We start from the raw sequence: 17324 nt of genomic DNA on the forward strand, positions 1-17324 counted from the left end.
AAAAACACGTTGTAAGTCCTAGATAAGTTAATAGTAACCTTCATGCGTAGGGTTTTTTTTTTTTTTTTTTTTTTTTAACCTGTTCGTAAGGAGCAGTGTTTCCATCATGGTTTAATGTTTCAATGTGGCTAATTTAGCTTCCTTTTGACCACTCTACCACAAATTGAACTACCAAATAAGGGGAAACAGCTATAAAAATTAGCTTACACAAATTTTAAGAAACTTCAAAGATGCAAAGATGTTTTTACTATGAATCTGATAGAAAAGGTTACAAGAAAGGTTAAGTACCAAAGTTCTTAGTGTGCCATTTCTTTCTTTGCTAAATTTCTTTGGCTTGTGTTTCACCTTAGCTATCACAATCATATTGTTTAAGTTTCATATCATCAGTGCTACTCTTCTACTTATTAGGAGTTAAGGTGTAAGTGTCTTATATTCATCTGATCTGATTATTTTTGTTAATATGGCTAGCTTGTATTCCTTTTTTTATTGTTTGTACTTCCTCTGTCATCTGAGTAGATATATATGTCACTGTCAACTGCAGGTGTTTGTAATTACTCTTCTTCAATCTTTTTCTTTAGATAGATGACTCTGTATAGCTCAGCCACCTGATGATCAGAGCCACTATCTCTCTACCAGAAGGAACTGGGATATTATACAGCATCAGACTAAATAGGATTACATCATCTAACACCCAGGTTACAGTCGTATAAACCAGTTGCTTCATGAGAGTACCTTTCTCTTCCCTTTTCTGCTTCTTTCTCGATCTTTTTCCTAGAAAGGCTAATAATGCCCATTATCACTATCGTGGTTGAGCAACAAGTCTGAATCATGTAGTTTACCATTTTTGCACTGTCAGATTATAGTGACAAATGTTTCTTTTTTTTATTTCTAATATTCTTCTATAGTGTTCTTTGAGGTTTACATATTGTATAAAATTGATTCATCAACTTAAAAGGCTTAAAAAAAAATCTCAAAAACATAACACACGGGCACCTGGGTGGTTCAGTCAGTTAAGCATCCAGCTTCGGCTCAGGTCATGATCTCGCGGTTTGTGAGTTCAAGCCCCCATTGGGCTCTGTGCTATAGCTCAGAGTCTGGAGCCTGCTTCAGATTCTGTGTCTCCCTCTCTCTCTAACCCCTCCCCTGTTCACACTATGTGTCTCTGTCTCTCAAAAATAAATGAGCATTCAAAAAAATTTTGTAAAAACTAACACCCTGTATAGCCTTTCTTGAGTACTTGCTAACTTCTTCCTGATATATGTATTAATTAATTTATTTTTTATTCATTCTAGTTAACTTGCTAGGGCTTTTTCCTAGAAGACAACAGAGTAAAATCTTAACTTTTATTTATTTATTTTCATTTTTTTAATCTGCAGTTTAGTCAGTAGAAATTTGTCAGTTTATATCCAGTTTTATTATTTTAGATCTTTTGGACTCTCTCCAAGATTTAGTAATTCTCATGAAACCACATTCCTTCTATCTCTGGGGGAAAGTACATTTCTTAAAATTGCATGGGAAATGAGATTAAAAAAATTTTTTTTTTTTTTTAATGATTCAAACAATGTGTGGTAGCTTTGGGCCATTTCATATTTGTCACAAGGGATGGGAGTTCAAAATTTTTATTTTCTAGGTGTAAAAATGTGCTTTTGAATAGTTTCTCATCTTAACTATTTTTAGACATGGAACAAAGTTTTGCCCATTGGTAGGTGCTACTGTGTATTAAGTTAAAGAATAAAACACTGAATTTTATGTAGAGAATTCCTGATCTGCTCACTACAGACTAAAATTGTAGGCAGTCTGAGAGATGAATCAGGGCCTTTCTGTCTTATCTGGGTAGTCCTTTTTGGAGAGGTCCTGTTGTGGAGTAATTATAAATCGGTCCAACATTGTATTTTCAGTGTTCCCCACCTCACCCCATCAAGTATCGTCACTAAACGACTGGTAGTTGCTATTAAGTTTAAAAACTGACTTGGAACTTGAATTTTAAAATGGTATTTTTACCCTTTTGAATATTGATTGCCACTTAAAAAAATCAGTTTCATTCAGTGAGTTTTATATGGAAGGTTTTTTTTCCCTAAGAAATATATGTATGTGTATATTAAATATTTGTCATTTGCCCTGTAGTCATTTTATTTATTTTGCTATAGGCTTTGAGGTTCAATAGTTTTCCCCCTCTAATATGGGTTTATCTTCTAGAAATTCTATAAAGGACTTTCCATTGTTTAAAAACAACATTTAAAAACTAAATTTCTTGGAAAAGATGACCTGAAATAAAACTAAACGGACAGAGGAAAAATTTCAACCAGAATGTAATCTACATGTGAACTAAATGTTTTCTGCTGTTGACATTTCATAAGCTTCTGAAATTTGTATTCTAATTTAAAAGGGCAGAAGGGTTTTATCGGGGCTTTTATAAAGATTTTACCTTTTTTTTCTAAAGTTTAATTTTTAAACTGATTTAAATGTTCTTCGGCCTGGTTTTATATTTAAGAAGTTGACTTTACCAATTTCCTTGTCATGGTTGTTTTTTAGTGTCTTTCTCTTTAAAAGTTGAGATTATAAATATTCAGCAAGTGCTGTTTTACTGTTAAGTGTAAAGCCTTGTTAACTTAGATTTTGATTTTAATATTTTGTCTTAAACGCTCTTAAGATGTATTAAAATTTCAGAGTAACTGAATTCTTTTGTTTCTGGTTTAATGAGGTGGTATTCACAATAATTTAAATTTGTTATGAGTAGAATCTGGAAAGTGAACCGTAAAAATTTATAGATCTGAGATTGATTGATTGGGCCATGGCTTTTATATTTAGTGTTGTGTGTTATGACTGATGAAAAGAAGCAAAATTTAAGATTTTTTGGAGTTGGATAGGTTCTTTCAGTTAGCCTTTGTGAATAAGAGTGCTATTTATAGATAATACAGTGTTATTCCAGCGACAGTCTCTTTTCTGTAGTGTTCCCTATTCTCTGAATGCCAGTATCACATTTCAAAGGATTCAGGATAAGGAGAATTAGAATAGAAGGTAGTTGTCTTCTCCGTATCTGCCTTCCTACTTCATAGCCCTGTCTTTCTGTCAGTCAGTGTCACTACCACAAAGAGGTATAGTATCGTTTATTACTTGTTAGTAAAAAGGAATACCTCTTTAGTCTCTGGGCCCCTGTTCCTCCCAACTTTATATATTTATAAACACATGCACACACACACACACGTGACCTACATGTAACTATAGTACTCTAAGAGAACTCTAACAAGGACTTTCTCTTTATAATGTTAGTAAAATTCATAATGAAACTAGATCTTTATTCAATTTTTGTCATGGTTTATAGGTTAAGGAATACCAATTTATTTTTAAAAAAAATTTTTTTTTTCAACGTTTATTTATTTTTGGGACAGAGAGAGACAGAGCATGAACGGGGGAGGGGCAGAGAGAGAGGGAGACACAGAATCGGAAACAGGCTCCAGGCTCTGAGGCATCATCCCAGAGCCCGACGCGGGGCTCGAACTCACGGACCGCGAGATCGTGACCTGGCTGAAGCCGGACGCTTAACCGACTGCGCCACCCAGGCGCCCCAGGAATACCAATTTAGAATGATATTTCTAAGCAGAATACTCCCATCATCTTCATTTATTTTTATGGAATATTAATTTTTAATCTGTAGTCTAGATGTGAGGAATTTCTTGGGTTTTCATTTAGAGTTATTTGAAAACATAAAGAAAATCACAGGAACTTACTTTTTTGGTCAACAGATATTTGGACAGCTTCTCAAGTGACACTATACTGGGTGTTGGAGATACAGATGAATGAGACAAAGGTCTTGCTCTTAAGGATCTTCTAATGAGAAGATGGGGAAAACAAATATACGTAATTGGCAAATTAAGTGTTGTGATCACTTAGAAGATGACTAGGTGTTAGGTTGGAGATGGATTCCCAGAGGAAATGAGAATTGTAAGCCAAGTCCTAAAGGACCTATAGGAACAGGGATTAGGCAAGCCAAGTAGAAAGGGGATGGGAATGGAGAGTGTTTCAGTCAGAGGCAGTAGCCAATGACCAGTGATCAAAGTATGGTTCTTTCAAGAAATCATGGGTAGTTCAAAAAGGAGAATTACAAGCAGGAGGTGGCAAAAGATGCTACCAGATGCTAAGCGATGAGAACAGCCTGAGAGGCTATGTCTTCACAGGCCTTGTAGGCCATGCTAGCCAAGGAATCTTGCCTTTAGTAAGGTTTTCAGTCAGAGAAAGGACTCATTCAGATTTGGAGTTTAGAAAGACCTTTCTGACTGCAGTGTGCATGGTTTGGAGGGAAACCGGATGTATTCTAATAGTAGCCCATACCAAAGGTCTTCATGGCCTGACCCAAAGTATGTATTTGTTCAGCAGATCTTGTGGAATCTTTGGGAGTGAGAATTAGAGGAGGGAGGAATCCTGGATTTCAGCCAGGAGTAATTGGATGGATTGTAGTACCATTCTCAAAAATAGCACAGAAGAGGAGAGAAAATTTGGGGGTTCAGATGAGCTTTTGATTTCGAGGAGTCTCAATGGGGTGTCCAGGTGGTATTTCCACTGGGTAAATACAAACTGGATCATACAAGTGAGATCGGGGCTGGGTGTGAAGATTTGAGATCTATAGAAGATGTTAGAAGTCACTGTGGTTGATGATAAGCATACAGAATGTAAAGAGAGAAGAGGACCTAGTAGAGTATTCTGAGGAATACAACACTTAAGAGACTAGCTTACAGAGAAGATCCTTAAAAGTACCCTTAGGGAGTAGCTTGTGAGAGGATAATGTCAAATGCTGCATAATGGGTAAATTTAAAAAATAATAGTTAACACCACAATATTTAGGAGTTGTTGATGCTAATTATATTAGCAGCATGAAAGTATTTCATGACCCCCCCTTTTTTTTTTATTAGTTTTTAAATGTTTATTCATTTTTGAGAGAGAGAGACAGAGTGTGAGTAGGGGAGGGTCAGAGCAGGAAACACAGAATCTGCAGCAGGCTCCAGGCTCTGAGCTGTCAGCACAGAGCCCATTGGGGGACTCGAACTCAGGAATGGTGAGATCAGACCTGGGCTGAAGTCGGATGCTTAACCGACTGAGCCACCCAGGCGCCCTATTTCGTGACCTTCTTGGAAGTATAACAGCCAAGTGGAGGCAGCAGCCAGATTGCAGTGAGTAAAAAGGGATGATGAAGATGATTCCCTTTTGAGCCTTTTATCTGAGAAATAAAGTTGGAAGCAAGAATGGAATATGGGACTCAAAAAGGACAATCTTTTTATTGAAAAAACCGATTTCCCAAATTTTGAGTAGTATGTATAGAGGCTATTTTAGGAAAACCTGTTAGGAGCATTTCTGGTTTTCCTAATTCCTCTGTAGAGCCCAAACCCTATGACCATTGTATTCAAGGGCAGGAGTCAAAGCCTTCTTAACCACTTCAGTGCTTAGTGAGGTCCTGTTCTACCTGGCCTAACTGTTGCTGGCCCAGTACATCATCAGAGAGTGTTTCTGATAAGTAAAGTCGTTCCAGTGTATTTAATTTAGCACTGGGGATGTGAATGATCTCTTCTCACAAATTGATAATTCAGTCATATTAAATATTGTGTCTTTCAGACTTAAACCATTGGACATTGAGTTTATGAAGCGTTTGCATGAAAAAGTGAACATCATTCCACTTATTGCCAAAGCAGACACACTCACTCCAGAGGAGTGCCAACAGTTTAAAAAACAGGTGAGCAAAAGAAGCTTGAACTCTTGAATTTCTCATACCATTCATGTAATTTGCAGTTTTTGTATTTTCAGTATAATGTGTTACAATGTATTCCTCTTGCTACTTTATTATATATTTATACTGTATTAAAAGTAACTATTTAAAATTTCTTGCCTTAGTTTTCTCCTCAAAGCTATTATCCATTATCACAGTGCCCTTATCCTTTGTCGACTTAATTATTTTAGGTGTTTCTGTTACAGCCTCCTCCACCACTCTGCTCCACACCCTTTAGGATTATTTTTTTAGACTAAATTTCCAGGAAGAGGATTACTTTTTGGAAGGGTATGATTACTTTATAGTTCTTTTTTTCCCCCATTTTGTCATGGTGCTTTCCCCCCAATAAAACAGATTTTTTTTTCATAATAGGTATATTTGTTTCAATGCCTTACCAATGTTGTTGTTTTTAAAGCTTTTTTGGAATTAAGTGGCACTTAATCATTTCTTTAACTTTTAATTTAATTTTCCAGAAGGGATGAACACTTTGTAAAGCAGGGGTTTACTTTTTCCGTAGTGTGTTTGGTTTATTATAACATTTTATGAAATATAGGGTGAATTTCTGGAACTGTGCTCCTATACCAGTAGCCTATTTTTTATTTTAAGCCAAGCTATATTTTTTAAACTGCAGCTACTTTGTATAATACTTAAAAATAGGTCATAGAGTTATTATCTCTTTCTTTAAAGTCCCCTTTGTTTTTTCACTTTTTTCTATATGAATTTTAGAATACCTTGCAACCTGCTACAAAAACAAAAATCTGTTGAGATTTGCTTTGAAGTTGTGCTAAATCTGTACACTCTGGGAATGTTTTAGTTCATTTTTATTATATTTGGTATTTCTACTAGAAGTATATGTTTATTTACTTTACATTTATTCACTACCATTTTTATTTTTTAATGTGCTTTTTTCTAAGTTCAAATACTAATTGTTGGTTGTGATCTCTCCTCTTTTATTTGTGATTTTATTTATTTGGGTTTTTTTCTCTTTTTGATAAGTCTGGCTAGGGTTTTATCAATTTTACTAATTCTTTCAAAGAAACAACTCTTAGTTTTATTGATCTGTTCTATTGTTTTCAGTTTGTTTGTTTGTTTCTCTATCATTTATTTCTGCTCTGATCTTTATTATTTCCTTTCTTCTGCTGGCTTTAGACTTTATTTGCTGTTCCATTTCTGGCTCCTTTAGATGTAAGATTATGTTGTGTATTTGAGGCTTTTCTTGTTTTTTTGAGGTAGACCTGGATTACAATATACTTCCCTCTTAGGACCGCCCTTGCTGCATCCCAAAGGATTTGTACTATTGGGTTTTCATTTTCTTTTGCTTCCATGTATTTTTTTTTTAATTTATTTAGTTTCCTGGTTAACCCATTTGTTCTTTAGTAGGATGTTCTCTAACCTCTGTGTATTTGTGGTCTTTCCAATTTTTTTTTTTTTGGGGGGGGGTGGGTAACTTTAAGTTCTATAGCATTGTGGTCTAAAACCACGGATGGTATGATCTCAGTCTTTTTGTACTTGTCGAGGGCTGATTTGTGACTCAGTATGTGATCGGTTCTAGAGAAAGTTCCATGTGTACTCAAAAAGAATGTATAATCTGCTTTAGGATGAAATGTTCTGAATATATCTGTTAAGTCCATCAGTTCCAGTGTGTCATTCAAAGACATTGTTTCCTTGTTGGTTTTCTGCTTAGATGATCTGTCCATTGTTGTAAGTGGGGTGGTCAAGTTCCCTACTGTTGTTATTATCAATGAGTTCCTTTACATTTGTTATTAATTGATTTATATGTTTGGGTGCTTCCAAGTTGGGGACATGCATATTTATAATTGTTAGATCTTCTTGATGGATAGACCCCTTAATTATGATATAATGCCCTTCCTCATCTCTTGTTACAGTCTTTAGTTTAAAATCTAGTTTACCTGTTATAAAGTATGCCTATTCTGGCTTTCTTTTGGCATCAGCGTGATAGATGGTTCTTCATCCCTTCACTTTCCTTCTGCAGGTGTCTTTAGGTCTAGAAGGAGTCTCTTGTAGGCAGCATATAGATGGGTCTTGTGTTTGTTTTTGTTTTTTTAATCAATTCTGATACCGGATGTCTTTTGATTGAATCATGTGGTCCATTTACATTCAGAGTGATTATTGATAGATCTGAAAGTAGTGCCATTGTGTTACCTATAAAGTTGGTGTTTCTGGTGATGTTCTCTATTCCTTTCTAGCCATTGTTGCTTTTGGTCTCCCCCCTCCCGGCCCCCCCCAAAGAGTCCCCTTTAATATTTCTTGCAGGGCTGGTTTAGTGGTCATAAACTGCTTTAGTTTTTGTCTGGGAAACTCTCTATCTCTCCTTCTATTATGAATGACAGCCTTGCTGGATAAAGTATTCTTGGTTACATATTTTTCCCATTCAGCACATTGAATATATCATGCCATTCCCTTCTAGCCTGCCAAGTTCCTGTGGACAGATCTGCTGTGAACTTGATCTGTCTTCCCTTGTAGGATAAGCACTTTTTTTCCCCCTTGCTGCCTTCAGGATTCTTTGTGTATTTTGTTAATTTGACTATGACACATCTTGATGACTATGACACATCTTTTGTTGAATTTAATGGGAGTTCTCTGTGTTTCTTGGGTTTTGATGTCTTTGTCCTTTCCCAGATTAGGGAAGTTTTCAGCTATAATTTGCTCAAATAAACCTTATGCCCCCTTTTCTTTCTCTTCTTCTGGGACTTCTGTGATGTTAATAATATTGCACTGTAAGGAGTCACTGAGTTCCCTAAGTCTGCCTTCATGATTTAATACCTTTCTCTTTTCAGCTTCATTATTTTCTATAATTTTATCTTACATATCACGGATTTGTTCTCCCTTTTCGTCCATCCTCGTCAATTGCATCCATTTAGTTTTGCATCTCAGTTATAGCATTTTTTATTTTAGCCTGACTAGTTTTTAGTTCTTTTATCTGTGTAGTAAGGGATTCTCTAGTATTTTCTATGCTTTTCTCGAGTCCAGCTAGTATACTTATGATTATTGTTTTAAATTCTGGTTCAGTCATCTTACTTGTATCTTTATTGATTAAGTCTCTGGCTGGGACTTTTTCCTCTTTCTTTTGGGGTGAGTTCCTCCATCTTGTCTAGGTCACTGTTTCTTTTTGTGTGGTTGTTAGGAAAGCCTGTTGTATTCCTGGTCTGAGAGTAATGGCTGTATTATGAAAAGATGCCCCACCAAAAAAGGAAACTATATCCTATTTCCCCTAGAGCTGAAGCTTTGCAGCATTCTATGATCAGTAGATTTGGTGCATACATGGGTTTTGTGCTGGTCTTTTGGGGGAGCGGCCTGCTGCATTGACTCTCAGGCGGATTGCCATGGTAGAGTTGCTATCTAGGGCACAGGGGAACTGGGTTTGGTGTAAGCGGCTGTTTTTCTCAATGAAGTTGGTCAGTGTTGATGGGGGGGGTGTGGTGGAGAATGGTGTTGCCCCACTCTCCGTCCCTAGGGCTGGGAATCTCGCACCTGCCACTCCTCAGGAAGCCCTCACAGAAGAGCAAACGGTCATCCTTACTGTTTCCCCAGCTTCTGTCAGATCCCTGCCTTCATCCTGTTTTGAGTCTAAGCCATCTGCCTGCCAGGCAGCACAGCACTCCTGTGTTTTATCTCAGGTGCAAGGCTTGGTTTCAAAATTCAAATCCTAGAGATTTGCCTGGCATCGACCTGCACAGATCCTCTTGGGGAGGGTCTTGCCATTCTGTGGCTGGTGTCAGATTATCCCAGAAAATGGTTGTGGGACCACGCACTCTCTTGGAGTTTATGGAGAACTTTTTTAGAGTGAGTTATTGGAGTGGCACCTGAGTGGCTCAGTCAGTTAAGTGTCTGGACTTCAGCTCAGGTCATGATCTCACGGTTTGTGGGTTCAGGCCCCAAGTTGGGCTCTGTGCTGACAGCTCAAAGCCTGGATCCTGCTTCAGATTCTGTGTCTCCTTCTCTCTCTGCTCATTCCCCTTTCATGCTCTGTTTCTCTCTCTCAAAAATTAATAAACATTAAAAAATGTAAAAAAAAGAATGAGTTATTGGACTGTATCTTTACCAATTATTTTTGTAAATTAAGGTGGAGATTTGGGATCTTTAATATGTAACCACTACTTTTTTTGAGAGAGAGAAAGAGAGAACAAGCAAGCAGGGGAGAGACCAGGGGGAGAGAGAAAGAGACTATGAATGAGACTCTTAAGTAGACTCTGCACCTAACACAGAGCCCGATGTGGAGCTTGATCTTACAACTGTGAGATAATGACCTGAGCTGAAATCAAGAGTCGGTCACTTAACTGACTGAGCCACCCAGGCACCCCAAGAACCACTGCTCTTAGAGCTGGCCCCTAGTATTTCGTTTTTTCTCCTAGCTATGTATTTGACACTTCATTTATTCTCATGTTTTTCTCTGTGGCATTTTGCCTCTACCTAGTTTAGTAACCATGTAACACATTTTGTTTAGAGTGCCTTTATGCTGCTGGGGATCCCTACAAATGATAGTAGTGCTGAAATACCAGTAAAGGCAAGGACCTAGTTCTAGGTATATTGACCATCAGTTTATTATGAGTTTGAATAGGGTAGGTAGTTGAACATTATTTGGTTATCTGTGATTTGTTTAAAATTTGGAGTGATGTGGGAAAAGATAATTTAGTTTGAAGTAGGTCATTTCTGATGTTAATAAGTTGTCTTTGCATTCTCTTTATTAACTTGCTGGCTTCTTAGCTTGTGGGGCATGTTTTCTCCTTGTGTATTTGCTTCATTTTATATCTGTTGCTCCTTGATTTTGTGTACACAAATGTACACGCAAGGATATTTTCTGATCAGTATGCAAATTTTTTCTCCTGGAGCCAGTGCTGTACTTAGTTTCACTTACTAATTTTACTAAAATTTTAGGTGAGTTTAAGTTATGTTGATACATCTGAATAAAATAGTTGGTGAGAGTTCTATTTAGAGAAAGAATTTCAGTCATTGTGAGTAAATGATGTAAAACCATTATATAGAAATCAACTAGAGAAAGCCCTTTCTGGAATCTTAAATCATTTTTAGATATCTTTTGGTATTATAACCACTAACTTATTAAGTAATTGGATTTTGGAGAATGGTGTTTATATATGAACTTAATAGTTTTTTAAAAAAGATCAGTATAGTACTTTGATTTTAGATTATAGTTTTGCATCATTGAAAAATAGTAAAGGAATTAGAGCTGAGGAATCAGGAATTTTAAAAGAATATAATACAAATAAAGCTAATGTACTAATTATGTGTGGTGTTCTTTTGCTCATTTTAGATAATGAAAGAAATCCAAGAACATAAAATTAAAATATATGAATTTCCAGAAACAGATGATGAAGAAGAAAATAAGCTTGTTAAAAAGATAAAGGTAGGTTTATTCACATACATATACTAAAATGTTTCAGGCCTTAAAGCCACTGAAATATTCACTGAAAAGATAAAAAAAATCAGTGTTCTTAAGTAGCTGGCTTACAAAATGAATAGGGAGATTATTCAGTCTTGAATTCAACTTTGCAATTAACTAACTTTGTTGAATAGAGAGATGAATAGCATAATCTCTGTTTTATAATCTGTCTTCAGTTTTCAGTTAACTGGTTTTATATTGTGTAATTTTCCTCCTTAAAAAAATATGTAATGAGAATGGAGAGGACTTGTTCCTAAGCACTGTTTTTGTATAGTCTTTGTTTAAGAGCCAGACAAAAATATGGGTTTTTTTTGTCTTTTATAAAAAACAACCAAAACCTATACCAACATAATTTTCTGTATTTTTATTTATTTATTTATTTTTAAATGTCTATTTATTTATTTTTGAGAGGGAAAGAGCTTGAGCAGAGGAGGGGCAGAGAGAAGAGGGAAACACAGAATCTGAAGCAGGCTCCAGGCTCTGAGCTATCAGCACCAAGTCCGATGTGGGGCTTGAACTCACAAATTGTGAGATCATGACCTGAACTGAAGTCAGATGCTTACCTGACTGGGCCACTCAGGTGCCCCTGTATTTTTAATTTATAGTCATTTCCTAAGTACTAGTCTAGACCTAAAAGTGATGTATTAATTAATGGCATTATATAAGCAAATAATTACCTTGGAATAATGAAATACATGTACCTGACCAATGAAGAGTTTCTGAGGTTTTATAAAGTAGTCATATATATATATATTTTTTTAATTTGTTTTCAACGTTTTTATTTATTTTTGGGACAGAGAGAGACAGAGCATGAACGGGGGAGGGGCAGAGAGAGAGGGAGACACAGAATCGGAAACAGGCTCCAGGCTCCGAGCCATCAGCCCAGAGCCTGACGCGGGGCTCGAACTCACGGACCGCGAGATCGTGACCTGGCTGAAGTCAGACGCTTAACCGACTGCGCCACCCAGGCGCCCCGAAGTAGTCATATATTTTATATATTATTAAATATTTTTGGAAGGTACAAGAATTTTGAAAGATTGTACTCTGAGTTAAGTGTGGATAAATACAAATCCAGAACCCCAGATCTGGACTTTGAAAGGTAGAGTTTAGCATGTATAATATTCCGTGCTTCCAGGGCCGTTAGAGTTGGTTTGTGATAGATGAGCATGATAGTTACAAGCCTCATGTTTTCCCTCTAACTGCTAATACATTTTTTATTTCCTTTGAATTTTTTTCAATATGGGACAGCTTCTTTGGGGGATGACTTTTTAACATAATTTGATGAGTGGAGTATATATGCCTTAGGATTTTTAAATTTTCAGAGAAAATATAATTTTATTCATTGTTTATATTGGTGAGAATCCATGTAATGACAGTTTACTGAATAGTAATCGAATGCCTTATAAAAGTGAATACAGAAACTGTCAAGGTAATTTTTTTTTTTTGGTAATGTGTTGAGTAATATAAACTTCTTTATTCTTAAATTTGTGAGGACTACAGAGATATATTTGAACAAGAATACTTTGTTTTATAGGACCGTTTACCTCTTGCTGTGGTAGGTAGTAATACTATCATTGAAGTTAATGGCAAAAGGGTCAGAGGAAGGCAGTATCCTTGGGGTGTTGCTGAAGGTAAGGTTTTCTTCAATGAATGACTTTCTATAAGATTTAACAGTGTGATCAAATATTTGTATTTCACATTGATATATTCTAGATTTTCAAAGATAGTTCTGAATTCAGTTTCATTTAGCCTCATTTGCTCATAAGTACATTCTAGTTTCTCAGACTTTGTACATTGTCAGGTCAGGCAAACGTGCTGAATCCTAATTGTGATACTCTCCAAGTCACTCATCAGTGCCCCACTCTCCCACCTCCATCCCATCATTAACTCTACTCCTGTTTTCTTGTTTGAAAACATACTTAAAGTGTAAGAATTCTTTACTATTTGAAAACAGTTTCAGAGAAAAGGACTCACTTTTATCTGAGTCTCAGATGGGTCTGGGACCTTCAGGAATGATTGAGAACAATTTTTCACTTTAAACTGAATGAAAACATTCATAATATTCTTTCTCGGGATAAAAATCAACTTTTTTTGGCATCACATTTTTAGGATAAAAAAAATTATTTGTTAAGAGATACTCTACTAATTTTGCAGAGAGTTTTAAATACCAATAAAATCTTAGTTTATAGCATCAAATTTCAGAAGTCTTCTTGGCAATAGACAGGTTTCCCCAGATTTGTGTTTATTATATTGGTTTAACCTAATATCTAGTCTTCTGTGTTATAGTAACTTGGAACTAAGATTGAGTCATGATTATTTTTATACTTGTTAGTATTAGTTTGAAAAATTCTGTAATTTTTTGGTTCTTGTTCTAAGTTATTGTCCTTATCAGCAGCTTTCCCTATCAGTGAGGCTATACTTGTTCCCACCTCTGTGTCATCCTCAGGTAACTTTCAGTTGCTGAGCTGAGGCTTTAGAACTTATACAGTCCTTAGAAATGTGTGCTAAAGAATTTATTTCTCTAGTTTTAGTCCCCCCTTTACCACCAGAATGTTATTATTAGTGATACAGTTCTTTAAAATAAAGAACCTTAAAGTTATTGACTCACATTTTTATTTTGGCTACTAAAGTCATTCCCCCTCACCCTAATACTAAACTTTTAAAACACATTTTATTATAGAACAAATATATTCTGTTTACAAATGAATACATGATGTCCCCTTTCAAAATTTCAAAATTTTTTTTTCTGTAGAGCTCATTTACTAGGTTTGTATATTTTATCATTTAAGATTAAACTACACTAAATACTATTAGAGTACACTTGTCTGGCATGCCCTTAAATTAAGTACTATGTTATAGTGTTAAAACTTGAATGAAAAATTGATCTAAAGAAAAGTAATGAAAAATTAATGAAATGTTGCATATTCTCTCATTGTTACCTCCAGCATTTTGTGAAATTTCCTTTGAAAATACTGGGCTTAGTGTGTTGTTTCTTTTTTTTTTATATAGTTGAAAATGGTGAACATTGTGATTTTACAATTCTAAGAAATATGTTGATAAGGTAAGTTTGAGCAATGATTAAATTATGTAAGTTTTTTTCTTTCTCAAAATATAGATTTATTTTTGTCTTCTATAGGTATAGCTGATTTGTTTATTATTTTTTTTAAATGTTTTTTATTTATTTTGGAGAGAGAGATGGCATGCAACTGGGGGAAGGGTAGAGAGAGAAGGAGATACAGAATCTGAAGCAGGCTTCAGGGTCTGAGCTGTCAGCACAGAGCCCTACACGGGGTTCAAACTCGTGAACTGCGAGATCATGACCTGAGCCGAAGTTGGACGCTTAACCGACTGAGCCACCCAGGCACCCCTATTTTATTTTGGTTTTTTAAAATATAGCTAACTTAAATTGGTATCTTCATTCTAGCACTCAAGTAAGCACTGCTTGGAGACAACTTGGATTATTTTGCCAGGTTTTAAAGCTGTTGGCAAAAATACAAAAGCTGTGTCACTAGCAATATGTGGGAAAATGAGTCTCTTTTTTTGTTATACTTCTTGTTGAGATGGAAGATGGAAAGGAAAAGGCTTTTGCTCTTTTATGTGAAAAGCTTGGGATACCTGGAAGGGAAGGCTAGGCTTTGAGTTAAAAACTAGATTTTGAATGTTAAACGGTATCCAGCCTGGTGAGTGGGGTGTTTTTGGTACTAGGACACAGTGAACAGAACTGATCTTCCTCCCAGGCGAGAAAACATTACTCCTAAATTGTACCTTGTGCAGCTGATGAAAGAGAAGGAAAGCCTATGAGAGCAGGACATTGAACTAATCCTGATTAGAAGACTGGGACTTGATGGGGCGCCTGGGTGGCTCAGTCGGTTAAGCGGCCGACTTGGGCTCAGGTCACGATCTCGCGGTCCGTGAGTTCGAGCCCCGTGTCGGGCTCTGTGCTGACTGCTCAGAGCCTGGAGCCTGTTTCGGATTCTGTGTCTCCCTCTCTCCCCCGTTCATGCTCTGTCTCTCTCTGTCTCAAAAATAAATAAACGTTAAAAAAAAAATTAAAAAAAAAAAAGACTGGGACTTGAAACCATGAAGAAAAAGTTGAATAGAAGCAGAGACATTAGTGGGCAAGAAACAGAAAGGGCATCAAAAGAAACCTCAGTGTTTTCATGTTGAGATAAATTCTTTCCTCTTGCCACCTCACACCCTTTCCCCACTTCTCTGCACCCCCATCGTGCTTACTTCTCCAGGCCCTCACCACATACTCTTTTCAGTCTCCAGTTTTGGATGGCCATCTAAAGTTGAGGTTTATTTATTTTCATACTATCATGCAGTTTCCTAATGCACAGGAGTATCCTTATCTATTTAGAAGTATTAACTTGCATATTGTTGGTCACTGGAAGTCATAGAACAGTAAAGTTATTCTTACAAGTCAGGAGGGAAGTTTAAGTGAGTCAAACTGCCACCTCCAGAAGTATACTAAATATCACAGTGAATTTGGAGATCAAAGAGATTGCTATGTAGTTAGTCTTTCTTAAAGGAGCTTATGACCAGGTGCTTTAGGTAGGAAGTGGAGGATAGGGGTGATTCAGTTGTTGGGGTTGCCAGGCCTCACACAGTGGGAGAAGAACAGAGGCATGTGAGAGAGGGCCCATCTGTCTCACTTTTGAGAATATACCGTTTCAGTTTTCTATCATGAACTATTCCCTTTCTCTTCCTTTCTTAAGGTGTGACTTCAAAAGAATTAATAATATAATTGCTTATGACAGTATATATGTAGGGAATTTTTTTTAAGTTTATTTATTTATTTTGAGAGAGAGCACATGCAAGCATGCATGAACAGGGGAGGGGCTGAGAGAGAGGGAGAGAAGATTCTAAGCAGGCTCCATGCTGTCAGTGTGGATCCCGCTGTGGGGCTTGATCTCACGAACTGTGTGACGTGACCTGGGCCAAAATCATCAAGAGTCAGTCTCTTAACCAACTGAGCCTCCAAACACCCCAGGAATGTTTTATAAATATTAGTTGCCAGTCCATTCTCTCTGATCTTATTCTTTCCCCCCATTTTAAATCTCTGCAGCTTGCCCTGTGCTTGACACAGTGGTATTCTATAACTTTGTCTTGTGTATTTTTATTTTTATTTATCTTATTATTTTTAAAAATTCTTTTGATATTTATTTATTTTTGAGAGAGAGACAGAGTGAGAGCAGGGGAGGGGCAGAAAGAGAGGGAGACACAGAATCTGAAGCAGGCTCTGGGCTCCGAGCTGTCAGCACAGAGCCCAGTGCAGGGCTTGATCTCACAAACCGTAAGATCATGACCAGAGCCGAAGTTGGATGCTTAACTGACTGAGCCACTCAGGTGCCCCGGTCTTGTGTATTTTTTTTTTAAATGTTTATTTATTTTTGAGAGACAGAGCATGAGCGGGGGAGAGGCAGAGAGAGAGAGGGAGAACGGAATCTGAAGCAGGCTCCAGGCTCTGAGCTGTCAGCACAGAGCCCGATGTGGGATTCGAACCCACAAACTGTGAGGTCATGACCTGAGCCGAAGTTGGATGCTTAACCAACTGAGCCATCCAGGAGCCCATCTTGTGTATTTTTAAATATGCAATCAATAATTGACTGCAAAACTAAAATACTGTAGAGGGGAAGGCTAGTTACTGAGCTGGAAGCCAGACTTTGAACATTTGAAGGTACATAGCCTGGCAGCTGGTGAGTGGGACTCACTAGGATAAAAGTATTGCAGAACAAACGGACCATTCCTGCAGGAAGATTGAGCATAGGAAAGCTGCAAGACAGTCATACAAGTATGAAAATATAAAAAATTCTGAAGTTACATAATATAAAGCAGGTATGTGTTGTAAAATGATTACTTAGATGGATTAAAAGAAGTGTATATTTCATGGAGTGGGTCAGATACAAAAGGATTCATAGAAATAGATGTCTTAACATCGATTAGAATAAATACAGTCATTCACTGATGCTTATTTGTAAGATTGGGAGTGGTCCTGTTTAATATTTTTATCATTGAGTGTGGCGAAGACGTTGATTTCAGCTCCTTGAGGTAGATGGTTAGGTGATTTTACTTAATGAGAAGCTCATTTATTTGTTCAATATGCTGCAGCACATTTGTTTTTCTTCCTAAAGCATAAATGTTTACTTA

General features: G+C 36.7%; 1 protein-coding gene across 2 annotated transcripts in view; it reads left to right on the forward strand.

Annotated features, from left to right (window-relative positions):
• SEPTIN7 (septin 7) overlaps positions 1-17324 on the forward strand; it is a 119737-nt gene that overhangs the window by 82964 nt on the left and 19449 nt on the right. For both annotated transcript variants that reach the window (XM_047094620.1, XM_047094619.1), the window contains exons 7-10: positions 5605-5722; positions 11046-11138; positions 12709-12805; positions 14184-14235. In XM_047094620.1, the coding sequence (XP_046950576.1) occupies positions 5605-5722; positions 11046-11138; positions 12709-12805; positions 14184-14235 (360 nt within the window). The remainder of the gene's footprint in view (positions 1-5604; positions 5723-11045; positions 11139-12708; positions 12806-14183; positions 14236-17324) is intronic.

This window comes from Lynx rufus, unplaced genomic scaffold (genome assembly GCF_022079265.1).
Source record: "Lynx rufus isolate CCGP_SWC_20201006 ecotype Redwood Valley unplaced genomic scaffold, mLynRuf1.p SCAF_4, whole genome shotgun sequence".
In the NCBI taxonomy this organism is placed as follows: Eukaryota; Metazoa; Chordata; class Mammalia; order Carnivora; family Felidae; genus Lynx; species Lynx rufus.